Raw genomic sequence first — 24396 nt, forward strand, 5'->3', positions numbered from 1 at the left:
ATTAAACACATAGTTAATAAACACATATAATTCCCATTTAAGTAGCCCAGTTCATAGTCCTCTGGAAAATACTAAAAATGGTAAATAATAAATGAAATAACAAAAACGTTTTCAAGAGTAAAACCGTGTTAAAATGAGTGTTTTGATTTTTACAAAATGATAGAAATATGAAAAAAATATCCTCATTAATCGTGATTGTCTTAAAAATTAAATATACCTTCTAAATTCAAAAATAATAACTTTAAAAAAAAAATGTACCCTTAACCTGCAAAACGCTCACCTTTATTAGTGACTTAACTCAAAAAATTAATTGACTTATATTTTCAACTGAGAATTTCAGACTTAATTGATTTCTTAATCTTTGGTGAGTTCATTATAATATACATATTTTATTATTATAAGCAGTTAATTAAAAAAATTGTATAATAATTTAATTGGGAAAAATGTCTTTTTATGTTAATATACAAATTTGAAGCTCTGTAGTGAATGAACTATTTGAGATAAAGGTCTGAAACTGTTCACTGCACTCCTACACACCGAGGCGATTCAAATAAGACCATAATTAACAAAATCCGTTCATCGGTCTCAGAGATGACAATTTTTTTTAATTGTACAAAGCTTTAAAAATCACATTACAAGTGGCCAAATTATTATTTTTTTATCATATCTTATGTAAAACGATTAACAAGTATGATAGTTGAACATTAAACTTTTCTCCTCTCCTATTAAATTTGTTTTTTTTTTTTTTAATGTTAAACTGCTCTCAGTACTGTTTTTGCAATAATTTCTGAACTATCTATGTATAAGTACTAATATAATTACTTTAAATTATAAAAATGATTATAGTGGTCCAAGAGTCAAGACCACACATTGATTTGTTTTCACTGTGCTAGTAAATTTTCAATTAGCTATTTAACAATACAGCATACAGTATGGTTGTAATTAAGGGTGTTTTTCTAATGAAAAAATTAACTCCATCCCTTGTGCGAAAAAGTAAAAATTTTAATAGACATTTTATTTTTATTTTATAACTACAAAATGGCAGTAAAAGCGATGAAGTTTACTACAACGCTTTAACAATTAGTTTTTGCTTGATGCTTATTGTAATAAGCACGTCGACTATAGGATTTTTTACATTTATCACATTTGTATTTCTTGTCGGTGTGTACAATATCCTGATGCCTCTTGAGATAATGCTTCCGGTTAAAAGATTTTTTACATTTGTCACACTTGTATTTCTTATCAGTGTGTACATTCTTGTGATGTCTGTTGAGGTTTTGCCGCTGGTTAAAAGATTTTTCGCAGAGGTAACATCCATATGGTTTCTCGCCGGTGTGCAGGAAATTATGCGTCTTGAGGTTTGTGTAGTTACGGAAAGATTTTGGGCAAACCTTACATTTGTATGGTCTCGCATCGGTATGCAGGCGATTATGTATCTTGAGGTTATCGTGTGTGCTAAAGGCTTTTTCACACACAGAGCATTTGTAGGGCTTTTCGCCGGTGTGCACACGCTCGTGTAACTTGAGGCAATGTCTATAGGCGAATAATCTTGTACAGACATCACATTTGAATTGTTTCTCACCGGTGTGCACCAGCTCGTGTCTCTTGAGATTGTCGTGCCGGGAAAATTCTCTTTCGCAAACGCTACATCTGAACGGTTTTTCGCCTGGGTGCACGCGCTCGTGTCTCCTGAGAACTATTTTGCTGGCAAAAGAGCTACTGCAAATTCTACATTTGTACGGTTTTTCTCCAGTGTGCACGCGCTCGTGAATTATCAGTTGCGATTTGAACAAAAACGTTCTCACACAGACATCGCAATCGAAGCGGCCGTCTTTATTTCTAGCGTACGCTTTTCCACTGCTGTACTCGTTTTCGTCTCCAGTCGTTCTAAGACAGGGTTTTGGCTTTACGTTACAAGATGTATGCGATTTCACAAAATGACGGACGATATGCTTTTTGGTAGCAAACCTATGCTGGCACGTGTTGCAGTCGAACGATCGTGTTGGATTTACATGCTTCGTTAGTCCGGAATCCACCTGTTTATTGTCTACGGTTTCTATTTCCGTTTTGAGCACACGGCCAGTGGATTTGTATCTTTCAGTTTTAGTCTTCGATTTGTCGATACGTCTGTCGTGTCTAAAATTCAAATATATCATACTAAAATTACAAATACCTATATAATATTTTTAAGAACATTAAATCATGAAGAAATACCCAGAATTGCTTTCAATACTGTTGACAATTTGTTTACTGCTGTCCAGACTTTTGTCTATTGTTTTTCTAAGCCAGGGCTTTGGCTTTGTAATACAAGACGTGTGTGTTTTCGCAAAATGACTCATGATTTTACTTTTGGTAATAAACATCTTTGGACACGCGTTACATTTGAACAAACTTTTTAGATTTACAACGTCCTCCGTTATTCTAGAACCGACCTGTTCATCATGTATGATTTTCATTTTCAGTTCGAAAACGTGTTCATTTAATTTGTCTATAGTAGTTTTGATATTTGATTTGTCAATATGTCCAACACCTCTAAAACACAACAATACGATACTAATTAAAGTTTTTGCAATAAAATTACAATACATAAACAGTTTTTAATAACATTAAATCATGAAGAAATACCCAGAATTGCTTTCAATACTGTTGACAATTTGTTTACTGCTGTCCGGACTCTTGTCTATTGTTTTTCTAAGCCAGGGCTTTGGCTTTGTATTACAAGACATGTGTTTTTTTGCAAAATGACTCATGATTTTACTTTTGGTAATAAACATCTTGTGACACGCGTTACACTCGAACAAACGTCTTAGATTTTCAACGTCATTCGTTAGTCCACATTCAAACTGTTCATGATTAACGGTTTCTGTGTTCCTTTTGAAGACATCCCCAATTAATTTGTCTCTTTCAGTTTGAATATTTGATTTGTCTTTATGTGTGTCGCCTCTAAAAAAAAAAAAAAACATAAGATAGCTATAACACTACTACAGCAATGTGGATGTCAGTCCATTTTCTCTGTTATAGACAAGAGGTAAAAATTGTACACATTGATTGGTAATACAATTTAATACAAATGTATAGGTTGCTTAACTTGTTTTTAATTAGGAAAAAATTATTAAACAGCGGTAAACGTTATTGAATAACAATTATAAGTTTTAACGGTGAAATTATACTTATTTTAATATTATTCTTACGTCATATATTAAATATGTCGCATATTAAAAAATATAATGCAAATTCTGTGCATTGCAAACGAAGAACAAGACTAAGAAGAGCAAATTAAAAAACAGCGCAGACAAATACTAGCACAGTAAAAAAAATTATCCGTTAAATCAATTATTATCAATACTATTGATAGCTAGGTATCGTTACAATTGGTATCGGTTTTATAAGCAAGATTTTTTTCCTAAGCACAAACACAAGGACACATTCTCTATCAAAAAAAATAATTAGGTACTATTTAGTTTGTACTAAATTCCTCGCAGTTAAAAAACAGAATTAAAAGATCAAACATAAAAATATAATATTATGTTGTAAAAAGAGATTGTCCTGCGATTATTGGTCTTGATTTTATACCAAGTTAAAAATAGTTTAACAATAAGCTAAACAATATTAAAGTATCAAATTATATTAGTCTAAGTTATATTGATTTGATCAAGTCCTATTTAATGAGGTTTAATGAAGATTTATTGATGAAATGTCAAACAATATAAATATTTAACTACAGCAACACAACTTCATTTTATGTACACGAAATGCGAATTCTTCAGTTATTGTAAGTTATTAAAAATTTCCTTACTTGAGTTTGTTTCTAAACCATTCTTTTTGAGGATTTTTCCGGGTTATTGCGCAATTTAGATTGTATGATTCAAGTACATGATCAGCAATTTTCCAGCCAACAAATGGCTCTATAGTGTCAATTTCCAATAGGTTAAATTTTCTGTTAGCCATTTCCAATACATCCACTTCGTAGTTAGCCATATTCAGTATGTCTTTTTCGATTCCTGTCGATAATATGTCTTTGAGATTGTTGTTGCACGTTTCGTTCATTCACACTGCAAACAATGCAAAACACTACAACAAAAACTAAAACAAATAAAATATTATACTATCTTATATTTAAATTTAGTGGCAATTTTTCAATTAGTACATACATAGAATGTGAGATAATCTTGAGTAATTTAAGAAAGCTAAAAAATCACTTTTTGTTAAAATTATTATTCTAAAACCAATTCCAAATTTATTATTTAACATTAATATTAGTTGTAATAAATTATATTATCAAAATGAACTAAGAAAGATAGCGTTGCCACAGAACACAGTATTATTATTCTTTTAATTTTTGATGTTGTTTGATGCTTAATATTATTGTTTTGGGTTAATTGATAACACGGGCCACGCTATCACAGAACAATGTGGTTACTCTGGTTAACCCGTGGTACCACCGTGGACCTTTGGTCATAGATAATAAAGAAGTGTCTTGTTTACCAATAATTTATCGACCAAATATCATTTAAAAATGAATATTTACATACATGATAAAGAAATTGTTATTACTTATTACACAATGAATTAAATTATTAGAATAAAAAACTTGTGTCATATTGTATTTGTTTTGGGGATTAAAGCGGGCCGTTTTTAAGGGGTATTGTATAGACACTATTTTAAAGAAGCCGTTTTAATTAATTTCAACCGTGTCAATTTATTTTCATGTTAATTTGTACAAGGTTCAATTAGGTATAATTTTTAACTTGAATAAGTTTTTCTACAAGTAATTGTCAGTTTGTTTCTACAAAAAAACAATTTAGATCTAAAAGCCTGACAAAATTAAGCCTACTTAGTAATGATCAGATTTTTATTCTGAAAAAAAATTAATAGAGTTGATCGTCATTTTTGCAGGGTTATTGTGGAAGTCGATTTTTGAATAACTGCTTCATTTACTTAAAAATGCCAATGATGTGAATATTAAAAAATTCAAAAATGATTTAAACACAATTTTAATTGAAATATGAAAATATCGATTTCAAAATAACCCAGAAATGAGGTCCAAAAACTCAAATAGTTACTTTTACAAAAATTCAATTGGACCATCTTGTCAGGAATTTTGTCGGGCTTTTTAGGTTTCAATCGTCAAAAAAATCGACCGATTTCAATCATCTTATTGAGGTATAGTATAACTGTTTCCTAATAGTGTGATAAATTTTAAACAATTAATGTTATTACAACTTATAAAAAAACAGTACAGTGGGGTCGGGGCAAAGAGGGGACGGGGAGGTCACAAGTTTACAGGAATTTTTAAATCTGAAAGTGATAAAATCACTTTCGAATAAACGCTTCGATGCAAGTAAGTAGTTAGTATTTTCAAACCAATACAGTCCAAACCAAGCACAGTGTAAACCAGCAAATTGAGAAAGTATTAAATTGAGGTGCTGTATTTACAAATATGCATCAAAGCGTTTATTTTAAAGTGATTTTATTCAATTTCATCACTTTTATCTAAATATAACAAATGAACAAATAAATGAAAATTCAAACGCTGAAATGTTTTTTTTATTTTTTGTCTACAAATGTAGGTAATTAAAAACATAATATGTTGCCATTAAAAAAAAACTAAAATACCCCTTATTGGCCTTTAAGGATTGGTGATAAAAATTTTCAATATATTGAAAAATATAGTACAATGTGTACCAAAAAATCTTGGAAAAAAATATTGTCTAAAATATTAATATATTGCGAGAAAATTAGTGTTTTATCCTTACGAGACAATACGGTAAAAAGTACTTAAGTAAATGTACCTACTGAAATATTTTTTAAAGTTTTTTTTTTTAAGTTATGATATTTCTATCCGTGTGGTTGATCCACACAGCAAAATAAATTAAATATTGAAACTATATGTATTTTACAATACCTATTTTTTTTTACGGGACCATTTTATTTTTTACCTTTTTTTAATGGTTAAAATTGAATAAGGACCTAAAGCAACAACCAGTTCAATCCAATAAAAAAATTAAAAAATGATTATGGAAAAATAATTTTTATTCGTTCGTCCCGAACAAAGTGGATTTATCTGAAAGTTACTTGTTTTCTTTCAAGCAATTATTTTAACTATTTTTAATTAAAAAAAAATAATGTATTTATTGGTAAATATTAAATAATAATAAAATCAACTAATTTTAAACAAAAATGCACATCAAAACATTTAAATTTTTTTTCAGTACGATTTACATAGGTACCTACACACTAATTAATTTTATAATTTAAAAATAATATTAGGATTAAGACACATTAGATAGTACTGCCCTTTAACTTAATTTTGACTTCCTTTGCTTCATTAACCTTTTTAAAAACTCTGCGAAACTAAAAAGTTTATCCTAGCGGATAAGATGTATAAAAGGCCATTGAGATTTTAATCATAAATAATTAACGCTTAAATTTTTAAATTAGTCTTATCCACACATTTTTTCAACTTTAAATTACGGCTCTCCGTATATTTTTTCAAAATAGTCAAAATAGTTCCAAATTTGAATAGAATATTCTTAAGACATAGTACTACCGACAAACGTGGACAACCTATAAACAATTATCGTACACCCTTTCTCCTAGAAGGGGTAGATTTTTTTTCTTTCGCTTGCAAAGTTTTAGAGGTTTGTGTATGAAAATTAGACCAAAGGTAGATCTAGAATGGGACTATAACATAACATACAATTTCCTCGAAAATCTGTAGCCAAACATTTTTTTTTATTAAGAAAAAACCAAAAAACATGGAAAAATTACACTTTTGCCCGTATGCACAGACCACAGTCCTAACTCTATGTGTTACATATCATTGCTTGATGTGTAATCTATATGTTTACTTAATTATGTAGCCCATAACCAATTATTTGGCAGCACATAAAGTACGTTTTGCACAGACAATAACTATGTATTTCATAGCTACATGTGTAATAGTTAATGGGATTCTTACCGTTTTTATCAATGTTGCTATGTTCATATCAGTCGAAAATGTTGAGATAACAAGTGATAGTAATTTTTTGATTGAACTTAAATTTATAATATTATATTTAAAGTATTATAACTTTATTATTACTTTCCTTTTTATATTTACATTTGTAATTATTTTTATTTATTTAAAATAACGATGAGTAGTGAGAAAAAGTAAAACGAGCCCGTGTTTCTAATATTTCCGAAGAGGAAAAAGCAATAATATTGCACTGCATATCAAAAGAAAAGCATTTAATGAGTGTAAAAAACAGATAAATATCTAATAATATCTAGCAATATATAGCAATAAAGAAAAACATTTCTCTTGGGAAAGGATTACAGCGAGTTTTACACACACCTTGGCGTTAACAAAGTAAGTGCAATAAAAATAAATAAATTCTAGGTACAGTGCTTGATAAAATTATGTCGGAAGAAATAAATTCAGATGAAAAAAATGATCTATAACTGAGTACATTGGCTAATTGAATATTTTTTATTAAGATAGGTAAAAGAAAGTTGGTTAAAATTATTTATTTATTATTAAAAGTACGGGCAGATAGGTGATAGCCCGTTGGTAAACGATTACAATTTTATTCACAAATTACATAGTAGAGTATGTAGTTATGATAACTAAGTAGCCAAATATTACAAATTTCAGCTTTGGTTTCATAACAATAGGATTGAACTTTTTTCAAACTTTGTGCTGTTAAATTTATTGTTTGTTTTAACTTAAGATATGCATCATCCTTACGAATACCACAATTTTTAACAGTTTAAATGTGGAAAACATGTTTAATCAAACAAATATTTTATTTAACTACCCATACCATGAACTTTTTAAATAATTGTTTTACTTTTAACACTGTCACTCAATGTGATTAAAATATCTATCAATTTTTAGTATGAATGAAACAATGATAAAGCTCTCTTAGATAAGAAAATTTCCACAAGCCGTTAACGATAGGTATTCAGTTTAAAGAAGAAACACTTGATTGTGGTAAATAATTAAAATTGATTGTATTATTAGTTGTTAATTTATGTTATTTATAAACATCATTAGCTGAAACTAGTTATTAGGCCTTAAAGACCCAACACTGACATTATGAAATGGTTTCATTACATATTCGCTTTTAGATACTAGTTTTACAAAAATAAAAGATAAATAGCTGCTGTCAATTTATTGATTTCTTTAGTCATCATCATCACATCATCACCACGACTACTATAATGTTTTAAATAATTTATAATTTAAACTAGACTAGGTATACACTTCTTAAATACTTTTTTCCACTTTCACTTTATGCGATTATAGTATGTATTGATTTTTAGTATGAATGAAATGTGGAATGAGCTGGAAATTAAAATTGAAATTAAAAACTCAGAAAGATTGTTACTACAAGAATCACATAGAAGTTGATCCCCAAAATAGAACTGTGGGAAATACAAACAGGTAATATGATTTTTTTTGTAAGATATTTAGAAGCATTTTGTTATTTAAGTACTAAATTTAAAAATATTGATTGAGTTAATGGACTCCACATAGAAAAACTCTTGTCATTAATTACTTACGTACGCTACATTTATTTACCTAAATTCAAATTTAGTTTGTTTGAAATTTATTTTGTACTGATTGATAAAAAAAAAAACAACAGACGTGCTAAACTGAAAAAAAAAAAGATTTAATTTATGTGCAGTATACACGTATCGACGCTTTTAAGGCAGAAGGTCGTAAACAACATTTATTTTTATTTTTAAGAAGTTGGCTAAATGGATAAAGAGTCGTGGTATTTATGCCAATATATTAAAAACTCATTTTCGACAAAAATGTCGTTTACGACACTACCTTTTAAGCGTCGATGTCTTTTGTTTATAAGTGCTTCATATTTTACTATCAGTTTAAATGATTAATGCATTCTATGATTTTTAGGAATAATGAAACGTCAAAGGAGCTGAAAATTAAAATCGAAAAAAAAAATGAAACTGATGATTACGATGAGCTCACTATAAAACTTAAAGAAGAGAACCAGTTTAAATTATTTCAGAACTAGGTAATTATGTATATTTGGTTACCGAACTGTATTTGAGTTATATGTTAAGAAAACCAAAACAAATATTGCCAATGATGACCATCTTTCCTATGTCAAGTAGTCTTTAGTTTTATTTTATAAGCATTTATTATTGTTTTTAGCACTTGTGGCGATGCTGTAAATAAATAAAATTAGACTGAAGGTCTACAGTCTAGAGGATGGGGGGGGGGGTGGCTATAACATATATACAATTTTCTTAAAAATCTGAAGCCATACATTTTTTTTATCAACGAAAAAAAAAGGAAAAATTTACTTAGGCCGTAGTAAATATCTATATTGATATGTGTGTACGAATCGACAGTCAACAAGTATCTAAAAATTGTTTTCATTATAAATCTCAAGAAATGGAACATTGAAACTGAACGATTCAAATTGAGTGGGTATGTTATCAATACGGAAATGGAAATCGTAGATCATGAACAGGTTGATTCTATACTAATGAATGACATAGATCCATCTAGCTTGTCCGACTGCAACATATGCCAAAAGAAGTTCGCTACCAAAAGTAACATCATCCGTTAGTTTGCCAAATCCCATAAGTCTTGTTCAAAGCAAAAACAACCGCCTCAAAAAACAACAGTCAAACATCGGGACATCAGTAAAAAAGTTTATACAAAAAACAACGACAACCACTTTGAGAGTGATTTCTGGAAGAAAATGTTTTCATTTAAATCCCAGCTGAAAAGACATGAGAGTATACATACTAGTGAGAAACCATTCAAATGCAATGTCTGCGAAAAATCTTTTTCACAAATCCAAAACCACTAGAGACATGAGCTCGTTCATACCGATGAGAAGCTATTCAAATGTAATGAATGCGATAAACGTTTCACTCAGAGAGATAACTTGAAGGTACACCAATGCGTTCATACCGGGGAAAGACCATTCAAATGTGATGTCTGCCTGTAAACTAAAACTCAAGAGACCAGTGCGTTTTTTTTTTTGGTAAAAAATCCATACAAATGTAGCGCATGCAATATTTTGCTAGAAAGAAAATCGTATAGGGATTATGGCGGTTCTTTATAACATTTTTTTAAAATTTTATTTAAAGTAAATATATTTTCTTAATAATTAATAAATTGTAGTACAATGATTGGTTTTTTCTGATTTCAATAAAAAAAATGAAAATCACAACCCAATAAGTGATACAACTAACAATGTGTTTAAATAATATGTTTTTGTGTAAAAAAGTGCCCTGGGACAAATTTCATTAGCATCAGATCCTTATCAGAATACATATATTGCTCCTGAACATTTTACAATAGATTTGTTTTGCTTCATTAGTTTCTCGATAAACAACTGGATTAACGCTAACGTTAGTTGTGAAATTTTTTTGGGTTGTGACTTGTGATTCACAATTGTATAGAAATCAGAAAAAACTTTCTTTTTTTTATGTTTTGTTGTATACTTATTAGTTGTTTAAACAGTTATCTGTTTTTATACATCAATGCGCCCAATACAAAATATATTATCAAAAAACATAACAAACGTCAGCCATGTTGTATTATTTTATCTCTATAAAGTTAAAAAAAAAAAAATCAACAATATCGATTATTTGGGGGCCAATTATTTTTTAATTAAACTATTATAATTGTAGGCCTAATGTCAGTTTTTCCAAATTCAGTCTCGTAGTTGTATTTAAAATATACTATTATATTTTAAGATTCACAAAAACCTTGTTAATTAATAATAATGCTTCGATAAGACGGATCATAGATAGTGTGATTTACAAAAAAAAAAGGAAAAAAAAACATTACATTTTGTAGTTGTAAAAATATTTAAAAAATAATAAGGAATGAAAGCTTGTATTAAATGTTTAATTTAAGCACGAATAAACCAAGTCAAAAAACCAATATTCAGCGAAATGATTAACCATCATTACTAAATAAAATAAAATCTATTGGACGGAATTCAATTTTTATGTGAAGCTTACTATTTTCTCTATGAGGGCTAAAGGGCCGATTTTTGATTTAACTATCAGAAAATTAGACATTTTAATAGAAAATACCATAAAAATTTAAACGCTTATAGCAAAAAGGTTGAAAACAAATAAAAAATCGGTCTTTTAGTCCCCGTAGAGAAGATGTTATACTTAATAACAAAAAAACAACATTTGAAATCGGTTCGGTAGACACTTTAGAAAGTGAGCTCTCGTTTTGGTTTTTAATTACATGACGTTTGATAATAATTTAATAATGTTCTAATTAAAAAAAAAAACGCTCTACTTGTTTAAATACATATTTTAATTTATTATCTTAACCGCCAGATTAAAATTGATTATTCCATGTCTTTTAAATTTTTTATCCATGGGATTCTCAGCGTTTCTCTCTATCTTTTTCTATTAATCCCTGCGACAGTATAAGTAGGCCAGTATACTTCAAGGTTGTCACCTTGAATATACCTGTGGTATATGTACTAAGCAAGGAATGTGGTGACAGTGGAATGTGGTTGTGAGAGTCGCCGTCAATATGTCCCTTGTTATTGTCCCACCATGGCTTACATGTTTTTATAAAGAACATAAGGCTACCTGTGTCATTGTGATTTTCTACCTCTTGGCTGTTGCTTGGTGTCTAAATTCGTAAAATCAAATCCTTGTCGAGAAAGTGTACTCAAATAAGCATTCATTGTAAATTGTAATTGTGTAATATTTTTATGTAAGTATTTAATTATACTATCATTGGTTTTATAGTTTTATTTATTAAATTAATCAATGTATGATCTACAGTTTATGGTATACCATGTACTTTCTTAGCAAATATAATCTGTTTCCCTTATAATAAGAAGAATTTTAAATTTATTATTCAGAGCAAAAGGGAAACAAATTTGGTGGAGTTAATTCGTGATTAAGTTCTCATTTTTTCTTTGAGTTAGTAAGACTAGTATTTTATTTAAAAAGTATGGTGTATTTTATACTGGCCATAACTAATACAATTTTCTAATATTTTAATCATTGTCCCATTTTACATTGTTTTATTACTAAAACTACTGCCTTCACTCATGTTTCAATTCAATATGCTTAAACTCAGGCTAAAATCTTTTTTATGGATTAATTATAAGTTCTTAACCTTATTTTTGAAAATATTCTATGTGTTCTAGAATTAAAGAAGGGAGAAACTAGCTAAGAATTAAAATGGATGATTTTAACCGCGGTATCGTGATCAAAATAGAGAAAGAAGATGAGGATACGACAGAACCATTTACGGCAGAGAATATTGACGGAGATGAATATAGGTAATATATTTTATTACATAACATTCTAATGTTGTGCACCAATGCACCATACTAATGGAGTTAACACCAATAGTATGGCTTTTATTTTTTGAACTAAAAAGTCTGGTCCTAAGCAGACCCAGACCCAACTGAGAAAGCCTAGACCGTTACCAATTTTTATACTTAGTTCGGTTCAACATTTCAATGGTCAAATAAAATAATACTAATAAAAATGTTCAGTGTTAATAAAAATTAAAATACTTAGGCAGTAAAAAAATCACTTGTTAAAAAAGAAAATAATAATCATAAAAACATATTTTTATTAAACCATTTTGTTATGAATTATCATTATTTTATTCTAACCAAATTGGTATCAATTTTTTTTTATACATGTCTTAACGGTGCCAAATTTGGATTTAGATATATTTTATTATTTTTTTGAGTGGACAAAAAAAAAAAGTAAATATATTGGTTTGGTCTAATCCAGGGTTCTTAAAAAATTGTTTAATTAAGGCCGGGTTTTAATAATGTTATTCGGGTGGATTTAAGTTACAAAATACGAGTAATATTTTAAGGGTCTGACCAGTCTAAATAAATAGTATTATAATTCTATATGATCATTTTCATTTTTAGTACTGGAAAGACATCTCCGGTGTAAGGCTTAAACTTGAATTATATTATTTTTCGTAAAATGAACATTGTAAGTTGACAAACTAATTTTTTTTAATGTATCTTGTGTTTTAGACTTAATGAAATAGGAGACGAGACAAGAATTAAAAATAAAGAATGTGAGACTGATGATAATCACTACAAGTCCACTTTTGATGTAGTAGAAAATAGTGAACAACAAAAAACGAACGATGGGATTGCATACAAGTAATATATATTTTAAAATAAAATATTTATTATAGATGTTGTTAAAAAAAACAATATTTGGCTACCCCTAAACGTTCTATAATTTTCATTTACAAATCAAAAACAAAACACGATAACATCATTTTTATTTTTAATAATATTTCATGTGTACTTTTGTCTATGTACAATTTAATTACTGTGATTAATAAATCAGTAATTTAAAAAAAAATGTATTTGCTGACCCCGTGCACGTCGAATTTTCAAATATTGGTCTATCTAAAACTGTTATCCATATTGCTTATCGAATATAATATTCTGTGCGCCAACCATTCTGTGTTGAATACGGTCAATCCTTTTATATCGGCTTTGATTCATGTATCATAGAACTTAATTTTTAGATAAATAATATAATAGATAATAATACATTTTTACTTATTTTTTAATTTTTACAAATAAAAAAAGTTGGCATATTCTTAAATACTCTAAGCACTCCTAGATTAGGTTAGGTTATAATCAACAGGTTGATAATCAATATGAGATTTGTATCATTGTCACGCACAATTTTAATTCAAATAAAAATATTAAAAAATAAATCTGAAACATAAAAAAAAAAAAAATGTGCAAATTTAGATTGTGCCGACGAAATGTGAAAAATAAATTTTGTGTGCACAAAACTTGCTCAATTTTCAAGAAACGTGCGGAATAAGACGCCTTATAAACAAAAAAATATTTGTATTCTTGGAGTTGTTTTTCATACTAGTTATTTTATGAATATCAATTTTTCAAACTTTATATATCCACCGGTGATAGTTAATACATAAATCTATTTTTTTTTAATATTGATTGCTCGTAGGCAGCGTAGCAGATATTTTCGATTTCCTTTTTGAATTAAAAAATGTATATTTTTTATTCTTAGTGCCGGAGAAATGTGCAACGAAACAATGGTCAAAGTCGAAGTGGACTTAGTGAATGGACTTTATTTCGAGTCTGTGATTGAAGCTGAAAGAAATAGTCTCATGGATGAGATACAGTCATTTGTATGCGATGTATGCAAAAAGTTATTTTCTACAAAAAAGAAATTTGCCCGACACATTACACATTCACATAGTGCACAACTATTAACGCAAAAAAGCACCGGAAAAGAAGTCGTTGATAGTACTTTTATGTAAGTACTATTTTATATATTGAATTATTCATAGTTTTATTGTTAAAATTAAAGAGCAATATCAGTTAATTACTTATTAACACACGGACTAGTATATTCTACCGCTGAAAAGCATAAGGCTAACGCCGTAGTTCTTAATACGTGAGGATTACAACCCCATGTGTAGTCACTGAGCTTCCGCAATATGCCATTTCTTGTCATTATTTTATGCTTGGTGTTTTCACAGTGAAATCTGTAGGTGAGAGATCGGTCTAGTGTTACTCCAAGATATTTTGGACGTTGTGTGTTAGTTATTTTCATCCCATTCTAGTAGACGTTAAGAGTACGGTTGGCACATCGATTCCTCAGGTGGAACACAGACTAACCTAACCCTGGGGGGGGGGGGAAATGACATGAAGCTGGACTTTTTGTACATTAAAATCGTTTACTTAGGCCAATATCGAATATATATTAAGAATTATACAATTGTGAGAAAAATATATTTTTTTAATACAATATTGTTAATTGTTCGTCAATCTTTTGTTGTAGCGGTGATAGCGGTACGAGAAATGAAGCCAATAAACAAACAGCATCGAAGAATAGCAATGAAAATATAACAAAACGGCCGTTATACCAATGTAATTTATGTCAATTGTCGTATAACACCAAGAAGCAAATAACTTTACATATCACAAAATCCCACAAAAGTTTGACGAATAAACACTCATGTGAGGAGTGCTTACAATCATTTTCTCGAAAATTCAAACTGATAATTCACAAACGCGTGCACACCGGTGAAAAGCCCTTCAAATGTAACGTGTGTTTGAAGTCGTTTTCACAAAAACCCAACCTTAAAATACACAAAAGCGTTCACACAGGAGAAAAACCTTATAAATGTAATGTGTGCCTTAAATCATTTTCTGCAAAAAACTCTCTCATAATACACGAACGTGTGCACACAGGAGAAAAGCCCTATAAATGTGATGTATGTTTAAAAACATTTTCACGAACACATCACCTCAAGCGACATAAACGCATGCACACCGGTGAAAAGCCCTACAGTTGTGATGTATGTTTAATGTCATTTTCTGTTAAATGCAACCTCACAAAACACAAACGCGTGCACACTAATGAAAAGCCTCATAAATGCGATGTCTGCTCAAAGTCGTTTGCTGAAAAATCCCATCTTACAACACACAAACGAGTACACACTGGCGAAAAACCTTACAAATGTGATGTATGTTTAATGTCATTTTCTGATAAACGCAACCTCACAAAACATAAACGCGCGCACACTGGAAAAAAGCCTCATAAATGCGATATCTGCTCAAAGTCGTTTTCTGAAAAATCGTACCTCAAAGAACACCATCTCTTACACACTGGCAGAAAAAAACCTTATAAATGTATTGTATGCTTAAAGACATTTTCTCATAGAGCCGACTTAAAAGTACACAATCGCGTGCACACCGGTGAAAAGCCCTTCAAATGCACCGTGTGCCTAATGTCATTTTCTGTAAAATCCTCTCTTACACTACACAAACGAATACACACTGGCGAAAAACCTTACAAATGTGATGTATGTTTAATGTCATTTTCTATTAAAAGCAACCTTGAAGTACACAAACGCGTTCACACCGGAGAAAAGCCCTACAAATGTAATGTTTGTCATAAATCTTTTTCTGTAACATCCTCTCTCATAACACACAAACGCGTGCACACTGGCGAAAAACCTTATAAATGTGATGTGTGCTTGAAGTCATTTTCTCAAAGTAACGACCTTACAAAACACAAACGCGTTCACACTGGAGAAAAACCTTTTAAATGTGATGTGTGCTTGAAGTCATTTTCTCGAAGTAACGGCCTTACAATACACGTACGCATTCACACCGCGAAAAACCTTATAAATGTGATGTGTGTTTAAAGTCATTTTCTGATAAATCCCACCTTACAACACACGTACGCATGCATACTGGCGAAAAGCCTTATAAATGTGATGTATGCCTAAAGTCATTTTCCAAAAAATTCAGTTTCACACGACACAATTGCTTACGATATCAATAATTTATATTTATTAATTTTTAAATAAAATGTTTGAAGTGGGTTACCCACAACTTAATAAAACATATGCGGCTGGTAAAGTTTAATTTTGTTTTCTTTTAATCAAATGATCACCGCATGTTTCTTTCGTTTACCCTGTAGGCCTTTAGTGGTTGTTTGGCGTGTTTTGCTTGTATTATTATTAATTTTTTTTTTTGTAATATGTTTAACGATCGTTTATATTTTCAGAACTATTATTACAAATTTTGTATTATTTATTTAAAATTGGTGTTAACCTTTGTAATTATTATTAACATCATGCAGGCGTCATTAACTTGGTATTATATTAATGTGACAACTTCTCGCTACACAGGCCTATTTAGCATTATATCCCTTACCAATTAAGCAGTTCGTTGTAGGTTAGGTATTTTGATTTAATTTTAATTGAAGTCAAAATAAGTACCATAATATTGACAACTTTTAAGTAATAATTCATTTGTTAGAGAATCGCAATATTTATTTACAACGTTTCTCTATGTCTTAATCTAAATTTTATTCGATTTTCGATAGATTGATAAAAACGATTTAATAAGTTAAATAGATAGGTATTTAGTTTTAAATAGGAATTCTGTACGTCAAGTCGTTATAAATAGTACTGTCTTAAGAACATGCTTCACAAGTTTTGTACTAATTGTACTATTTTCCAATAAGTTATAACTTAAAAATTGTATTATTGTATTTTTATACATCATTAAAGCAATACCTGTTGATTTTACTTTGTTGCGATTTTTGTTGTAAAAGCTTTTACATTTTGTACATTATTAAATAACTGTAACTTGTATCTTATTATTAAGATTTGAAATAATAGTTATCCTAACTCTAAAAACACTCGAAGTCCATTTAAATAAATCTTCGTCACTATACTATTTTATAGAAATGAGTGCACCTAATATTATACATAAAAATTAAACTGACCTGTGAAATATTATCATGTTATGTAAAAAATATTTTCCAAAATGTTTAGATGGTGCTAGTGGGCATTTTAAGTATACCAACGACTTTTTTTTAAGTATCCAACTGCCTTAAACAACACATATCCATTTTTTTTTTAAATTTAGTAACATATATTAAGCTCATACCTGATTGAACAGCTAAATGTAAAAAAAGATAAAATCCCAAAAATAAATATATTCTATAGCTTTAAGGTAGACTTCATTTGTAAATTATAGCATGAATTAAATAAATATAATAATAAATTATAAACAAAATAAACGGTTTTCTTTAATTTTCCCAAAGTTAGTATTTGAGGAATATAATCCCTTTTTCACTCAGCTATTTAATTAATTGTTATATTATGCTAAAATCTAATCTCTGGTTGTACGGAGATAATATTGTGTTCTTATAATTAAAAATAATGTAAAAAAAAAGACATTTAATTTTATACCTTTGTTATTTTTCTTTTGTCCAACTACCAGATGATATACTAAAAATATAAAGATAATTTTAATTTTTAAAACACCTAATTGAGAAAAAAATGTTCGGTTATACATTTGTGAGATAAAAAAAAAAAAAAATTGTCAGAAACTACTTAAAGTAAATTTGATTTTTTTCTCGATTTAGTTTGACGATTTTTGAAATTTTTGCTATAAAATCCAGTAAAAGTGCTAAAATTTTAGATTTCCCATTACTTAGAGTCTTCCATTGACCCTCCAAATTTGAAGAAAATTAGAGACATGACTCACAAATCGTGACCGATTTTGCGTGGAACGACCCAATACTAGTGATAGTTGTCATTAAAAACTGTATACACTAATACTAAAGTAAAAGAGTATAATTAAAAAGTAGCCTCAATTGAAGATACGTACAAGCCAATAGGGAGTATTAAAAAAATGTAATCAAATGAAATTAATGCACTATAATATTTAAAATGTACATTTTTACCGATTCCGCTCTTGAAATGAATCAATAGCAAAAAATGTATCATAGTGGCATTTAACTAAGACTTAATGTAACCTAATGAATAATGTTCTTAAATGATTATTGATCAATGATCGCAATAAGACGTTGTCACGTCAACAAAATATTATAGGTGCTTAATAAATATTTAACTGTCTTATAATTATTCAAATAAATAAATAAAGTTACATAAACATGTACAAAGATTTAAGTAAACAAAAAATAAATTAAAAATATCTAATCGCAGACATATAGTTGTATCTCGTCCAAATCGTAGTTTGTTGTTGACTCAAAATAATTTCCATCAACTAAATCAATTTCTTCTTTGACTACAGTTTCTTTGTACGTTTCTTCCATACTAAAAACAAAAAATTTACAAATAAACTCAAAACTTTAATAGAAAATAATGGCTACGATCAATGAATGTTAACATAGAACTGTGTACTAGTTGCTCTCAGTGACTTTTGCAAAATTAGTGTTGCAAAAAATGTACAACAAAACTGGTATGAACAACTACAAGACTAGTATACATTTTTTTTAATATGGGCGTCGCATTACTGTTTGGAAAATTTAGGTTTAGCAGATAATTCAATGCAAATTTTTGTTTTGTTAAACAAAGTTATAGACTCTTCATTTTTTTTGTTTAATATTGTGTTTGTTTATATTCAATTAAAACGAAAACTTATTTGAATGTCCTGTTTGTTATTCCTCAGAGCGTAGTACTCGTGCCAACAGAAAGAAGTACAGTTACCTTAACCCCGCCGGGGAGTCACTATTAGCCATGAAAAGAGTGGGTCCGTAACATTACACCATAATAGCAATATGAAATATTTGAATTTATAAATTGCATTACTTGTATGAAATCCCGTCGAATGTGTTATGAAGATCGTTCTGGACTGTCTCGCAGCTATTATGTGATTTTTCCAAGTAAGTCAGACTTGGTTCGATCTTTAAGGCTTCTGTAATGTGCTCTTTTATATCTTCTTTTTGTTCATCTATTTTGTTTAGGGGACAGCTGTTATAATCATCAGTTCGTCTTTAATTTTCTCTTCAGTAACTCTAAAAAATAAAATAAATTATTTGTAATTAAAATTATAAAACTTACAATTACAATATTTCCCAGGGGTGTAATTAAACCGAACAACCAAGTTCAGTTTATTGTTGTTGTTAATTATTTGATACATTTAGTAGATGCAAAACATATACATTTTTATTTTTTAACATAATTTTAGCTGCAGAAATCCTAGCTATCACTATCATGTTATAATTTGTTTTAAATAAAATGTATTTAAAATCACGTTACTTATAAGAATCCTGAATTATTGTTTTTTTTATCATTGTGGGTTGTAAAACAACTTTTGTATGATTTTTCAACAGTTTTGTTTCTTTCACTAAGGCTTCAGTAAAGCGCTTTATTGTATCCTTATTTTCTTTCTCTATTTTGACGTTGGTACCGCAGTTACAATCATCCACTTTAATTTGAATTCTTAGCTAGTTTCGCACTTCTTTAACTATAGAACACAAAGCATATTTCCAATAATTAGCATAATATCCCATAATTAATATACTATAGCTGGCGTTTAGGCATATTTAAAGAATCAGTGAGTTAGACGTTTTAGTAAAAAAGTATGACGACCAGCAACATTGTTCTATTAGTTTAGCAACTTGCTTAACAATATACGTAATATCAAATTTGTAAACTGTAGGTAAATAACTAATTAATTCATTAAAATAAATGTAAATTATATAATCAATGAAAATGTTTGTCGGTACTTACTATTATTCAGCTGTGTAATAGTTCTAGTCACTAGTACCAGAACTAAGAAATTTATTTGTTGTTCGAAGTCGAAATCAATCCAGGAAGATGTATTCTAAATAAGTGAAGGCTTTTTAAATAATATAAGTTTGATTTTTATTACACTTGTAAAATATAAAGATTGACAAACTGCCACAGAGTAGTATATTAATTGAGTCTGGTAATTCTTCCAAGGCTATGAACTAAAGACGCAGTTGTAAAATTACACACTTAATACCTATTATGTTTTTTAATAATATGTAAGTTCCTATTAACATACAACGACGAATCAACTTTTCGAAAAATTAATATCGATCGCTTCTGGTGAGAATGCAAAACATATTTTACAGAAAACAATCTACTTGATAATGATGTTTATGCGTGTGCGACAATTAATGATAACGGCGAAATGAAGGCAGTCGTTGTTATCATTTGTCTCATACGTTTAAACCACGGTTAAAAAGAACCGTTCTGTATAACCGTGGTATAAACCACATTATCAAGTACCTAGATTGTGGGAGCACGACACGGAGCCACTCGACAAGGAGCCACTCGACAAACAGCCACCGAAAATCGACACGGAGCCACTCGACAAACAGCCACCCGAAGAGATACCAACATGTACAATATTTATGTAAAATGTACGATTATTATTTGTGTATGTTGTGCGGCCGACACCACATATTATAACGGAGTAATAGCAAAAAATGTAATTTCCAAATTGTATATCAATAAAAATAAAAACAGTAATTTTGTAGAAAATATTATATTTTTATTAAAACCCCTATTGTATAGTAGACATTGTTACTATGTTCATTGTAAACATTTCAATTTACTCAACAGGATTTATTGTTAACTCATGCTATTAATAATAATTATTGTTTCTAAATACTTTTACCCTATTATTATAAATAATTATACATTTTTATATTATTGATACTTATTTATTAATATAATACATAGGTAAAAAAATTATGTATATTGCAACGATATTAATTGAATAATATTTTAACTTGCTTTCATGTATTCCAATTAAATTACAAATATATTTTAAATATAAAACAAATGAAGTTATTGAACATTGTTTAATTTGTGTGCATTTTCATGAGTATCGGAATGAACTATCCATGTATATATTATATATACAACTAAAAAGTATTTGATAAAGGTTTTTACTTTTTATTGACTTAGAACTAGTTATTAAAAACTCAGAAGCAGAGGGTTAGAATTAGATAAATACCGATATAAAAATCCAAAAAAAAGTACATTTTTAGCTAATTGGCAAATGTGTATATTTTCCACCCATTTGGCTTATGCTATAGGCCATCTATATAAATTGGATTTTTTTATCTGATTAATTATTTCTATTTTTATTATCTATATATATATATATAAATGAATGTATGTGTGTGTGTGTCCCTCACAATTTTCATCAGAGTTTGTAGAAAAACAGCATTATATATTTATTTTGTGTTAATATATGTAGGATCATAAAATATAAATGAATAACCAAATTATAAAAAATGATTAACATGTATTGCTTTATAATAGCCCGTAATACTTTTTAATATTAGCGGGGCGCGATAAAACATTAATATTTACTACTAAGTCATCCTCAAGTCTCAACAATGTGCATCGGGCGAGCCAAAAATTGTTCATTGTTCGCTATAGCAAAATCCCAAACAAGTCAAATATTAGCGTGATGAAATTATGATGCAAAAACAAAAAGGACCACGACGGGCGGGAGGCAGGTAGACGAGGAATCCGATGATAATTGAGCGGCGATCGACGGACGAAGTACCCAGCGGGCGCGGGTAGACGTGCAGTGCCGGGCGCGCACGTATGTCGATTTCGGCGAACTTTAAAAGTCTGTAACTTCCAAACTAAGTGCGAGCGGCGCAAATTTTTTACATATTCGTAATCAACATTAAAAGTACTGTCGATTTAAAAAAATAATCGAAAAAAAGGGTGCCCGGTAAAGTAGATTTATACCATAATTATTTGTAATGTTCTAACTATATTTTGTTATTTTTCCAACTATGTTCAAAATTTAAAAACTATAAGCCAAGTGGAAATAATTTAGTAAACATTTTTTATAAACTTGATTATATTAATTTAGTATTTTTCTTTAATAATGTACAATTGTTTCTAACTTTAATATTAAAATAACTTGTATGAAATCCGTTGTGTTCATAATATGTACACTATTAGTTTTTATTCAACAAATGATTAATATTATATGTTTATTACTGCTGATAATAACTTTTAAAAATAAACATGTACATAATCATTTTAGAAAATACATTTTTGTCAAGGCTATTAGAATACTTAAGCCAAACAATTTTTTTTTTATTAAATCGTGATCAATAATAAAATAAATTTTAATAATTATAACATTAAAAATAGATAAAACAGTAAAATCATCATTTTTTTTAGTAAAAACTATTTCCTTGCAGTCTTTTGTTAAGTACCGGCCACCGCCAACGTGTTGAACCATTATATTTTTTTTTTTTGATAGCTCGAATCTCATAATTATTTAACATCAGTGATGGATGGCCGCAGTTGGTAACCAACCGTTAGTTTGTATAAACTTGACCATAGTAAACTTAGTAATATTAACGTTTCGTTAATAACTTTTTAACCGTAGAGACCCACTTCACGTTAATTATAATATCACACACTAAGTATCAATCATTTTGTGAAACCCTTGTGTACTCTATGCACATGTATAAAAACATCTAGATAATGCAATCGACAACGCCAATACACATGTCACTTAAATTTAAGCTATAGCTAACTTTTAACTTGTATATTATAATAGTGTGAAATAAGGAAATCTGTGTTTATAAATATAAATTTAATATATTTGAACTTTTTTGTTGTTTGTGCATTTATACATAATATCTTTGATTAATGATAATCAATGATAATATTATGTATATTATATTATAGCACCTGAGTTAATTTGGATTGTTTTTAAGAAGTCATGTGAATTTACTACTCATAAATTCGTTATAGTTTGACTTGGTTTATATTTATTTTAATATAGATTGTATTATAAACTATTAACTATTAACTCCAGCCTTCCCCTTGTATCTGACCTTGTTTACACATAAACTGGAGTGATCTATTTTATATATTAGCTGGACATTAGTGATAAGTCTGATGAGTGTATCATATCTAGATCCAAAAGAACCATACCGGTTATTTTAGACCCCAAACAACTACTGCCAGCTTAATAATATATAAACATTTTATTCAGCATCGGCAAGGCGCCAGTCTACCATAGGTTGTCCCTGTTTGAATTTACTATTGTGTAGCTAAGTATAAACAAATACTAACAATTAAGCATTGGTAGTATATATGGAAAAAAATGTCAACCACAAAATAAAAAATAGCTGTATATTTCAATAACAAATGGAACTTATCACAGATGTTATAAAAATAGCGTAGACAGTAGACACAACGCGGTCACACGGCGCTCGTAACAGTGTTTTTGTATACTATTATAATTTATAACTTATAAGGTTCTGTTCAAATACTAAGTGTAAGCTAAAATACGTTCGATGACATTATTTTCGACCTAAATAGTATTCGTAAATATTATTTTCGACTTAAATATTTTTCGGCTATTATATTTTCGGTTAATATATGTTTTGGTTCTATTTTTTCGGAATTATTATTTTCGGCATATATATAACATGATAACTAATACACAGATATGAAAATATATAATACAAAATTAAATAATATTTAACTATAATTTATTATTGTGTTATTGCCTATTGGAAGTTGTAAAGTATTTAAGTAAATGTGTTTAATTTTATTGTCGGGTATCGAATAGTTTCGTATGAGGTATTCACGATGTATTGTTTTAAATAGATAGGTATAATACATCGGTATTAAATAATTTAAAAAAAAGTATAATTTCATTGAAATTTGATCAATGAACATTCTGCTTTACTTATTATAAAACGTGTAAGTATGTTTTGAAAAACATTTTTTTTTACAAACTCAAGAGACAATTTATTGTTGGTAAATTATCACTATAATATAATATTGTAAATATTGTTTCATATACTTTCAGTTTTTTTTTATATAAATTTCAATAATAGAAACTGATTTGATTATAACTTAAATAAAAAAACTCAAAACAGGAGACAGGTCACACAGTGAATTAAAAATAGTTCAAGCCTTATTGCATTAATTATGAAATGTACAAGTTTTCCCCTTTAAATAAACAATACTAGCCGCACAACATACACGAATAATAATCGTGCATTTTTTATAAATATTGTATATGTTGGTACCCCTTCGAGTGGCTGCTTGTCGAG

General features: G+C 28.9%; 3 protein-coding genes and 1 long non-coding RNA gene across 7 annotated transcripts in view; 2 read left to right on the top strand and 2 right to left on the bottom strand.

The window, feature by feature from the left end:
• Positions 1 to 981: 981 nt before the first annotated feature.
• On the bottom strand, positions 982 to 4405 carry LOC126843974 (zinc finger protein OZF-like). 4 transcript variants are annotated; one of them, XM_050581789.1, is made up of 5 exons: positions 4152 to 4405; positions 3797 to 4052; positions 2626 to 2943; positions 2215 to 2532; positions 982 to 2136 (listed from the first exon to the last, which is right to left on the bottom strand). In XM_050581789.1, exons 2-5 carry the CDS (start codon positions 4045 to 4047, stop codon positions 1074 to 1076), a joined length of 1950 nt encoding a protein of 649 aa, XP_050437746.1. In that variant the 5' UTR covers positions 4048 to 4052; positions 4152 to 4405; the 3' UTR covers positions 982 to 1073. The 4 variants fall into 4 exon arrangements, with proteins under 4 accessions (XP_050437746.1, XP_050437745.1, XP_050437744.1 ...); XM_050581788.1 differs by having other exon boundaries at positions 3797 to 4071; XM_050581787.1 differs by having other exon boundaries at positions 3797 to 4083; positions 4152 to 4404.
• A 2606-nt stretch (positions 4406 to 7011) lies between these two features.
• Positions 7012 to 16983, top strand: LOC126843977 (zinc finger protein ZFP2-like). The gene is made up of 7 exons (XM_050581794.1): positions 7012 to 7351; positions 8308 to 8428; positions 8906 to 9026; positions 12162 to 12296; positions 13020 to 13151; positions 14047 to 14295; positions 14824 to 16983. The coding sequence occupies exons 4-7, from the start codon at positions 12196 to 12198 to the stop codon at positions 16193 to 16195; spliced, it is 1854 nt and encodes a 617-aa protein (XP_050437751.1). The 5' UTR covers positions 7012 to 7351; positions 8308 to 8428; positions 8906 to 9026; positions 12162 to 12195; the 3' UTR covers positions 16196 to 16983.
• Positions 10876 to 24396, top strand: part of LOC126843986 (uncharacterized) — a 79503-nt gene continuing 65982 nt past the window's right edge. Inside the window, exon 1 of the mRNA XM_050581824.1 lies at positions 10876 to 11719. The gene's annotated coding sequence lies outside the window, so the exon portion shown is untranslated. The remainder of the gene's footprint in view (positions 11720 to 24396) is intronic.
• LOC126843987 (uncharacterized) lies at positions 18409 to 20418 on the bottom strand. The gene is made up of 4 exons (XR_007686510.1): positions 20045 to 20418; positions 19571 to 19778; positions 19121 to 19326; positions 18409 to 18625 (listed from the first exon to the last, which is right to left on the bottom strand). It is a non-coding gene; the product is annotated as an uncharacterized LOC126843987 (long non-coding RNA).

The sequence above is a fragment of the Adelges cooleyi genome, unplaced genomic scaffold (genome assembly GCF_023614345.1).
Source record: "Adelges cooleyi isolate 19-005CV unplaced genomic scaffold, UGA_ACOO_1.1 ACOO_flye_CR_arks_rails_tigmint_CR_PRNA_580, whole genome shotgun sequence".
Classification (NCBI taxonomy): Eukaryota; Metazoa; Arthropoda; class Insecta; order Hemiptera; family Adelgidae; genus Adelges; species Adelges cooleyi.

Bases quoted from the DNA above. Each gene is read 5' to 3' on its own strand.
- LOC126843977 (XM_050581794.1), top strand. From the start codon at position 12,196: ATGGATGATTTTAACCGCGGTATCGTGATCAAAATAGAGAAAGAAGAT. The intron at 13,152-14,046 runs GTAATATATATT...TTTTATTCTTAG, and splicing joins AACGATGGGATTGCATACAA to TGCCGGAGAAATGTGCAACG. The intron at 14,296-14,823 runs GTAAGTACTATT...CTTTTGTTGTAG, and splicing joins GTCGTTGATAGTACTTTTAT to CGGTGATAGCGGTACGAGAA.
- LOC126843974 (XM_050581789.1), bottom strand. From the start codon at position 4,047: ATGAACGAAACGTGCAACAACAATCTCAAAGACATATTATCGACAGGA. The intron at 2,944-3,796 runs GTAAGGAAATTT...TTTTTTTTTTAG, and splicing joins TGGTTTAGAAACAAACTCAA to AGGCGACACACATAAAGACA. The intron at 2,137-2,214 runs GTATTTCTTCAT...TTTGAATTTTAG, and splicing joins AGTATTGAAAGCAATTCTGG to ACACGACAGACGTATCGACA.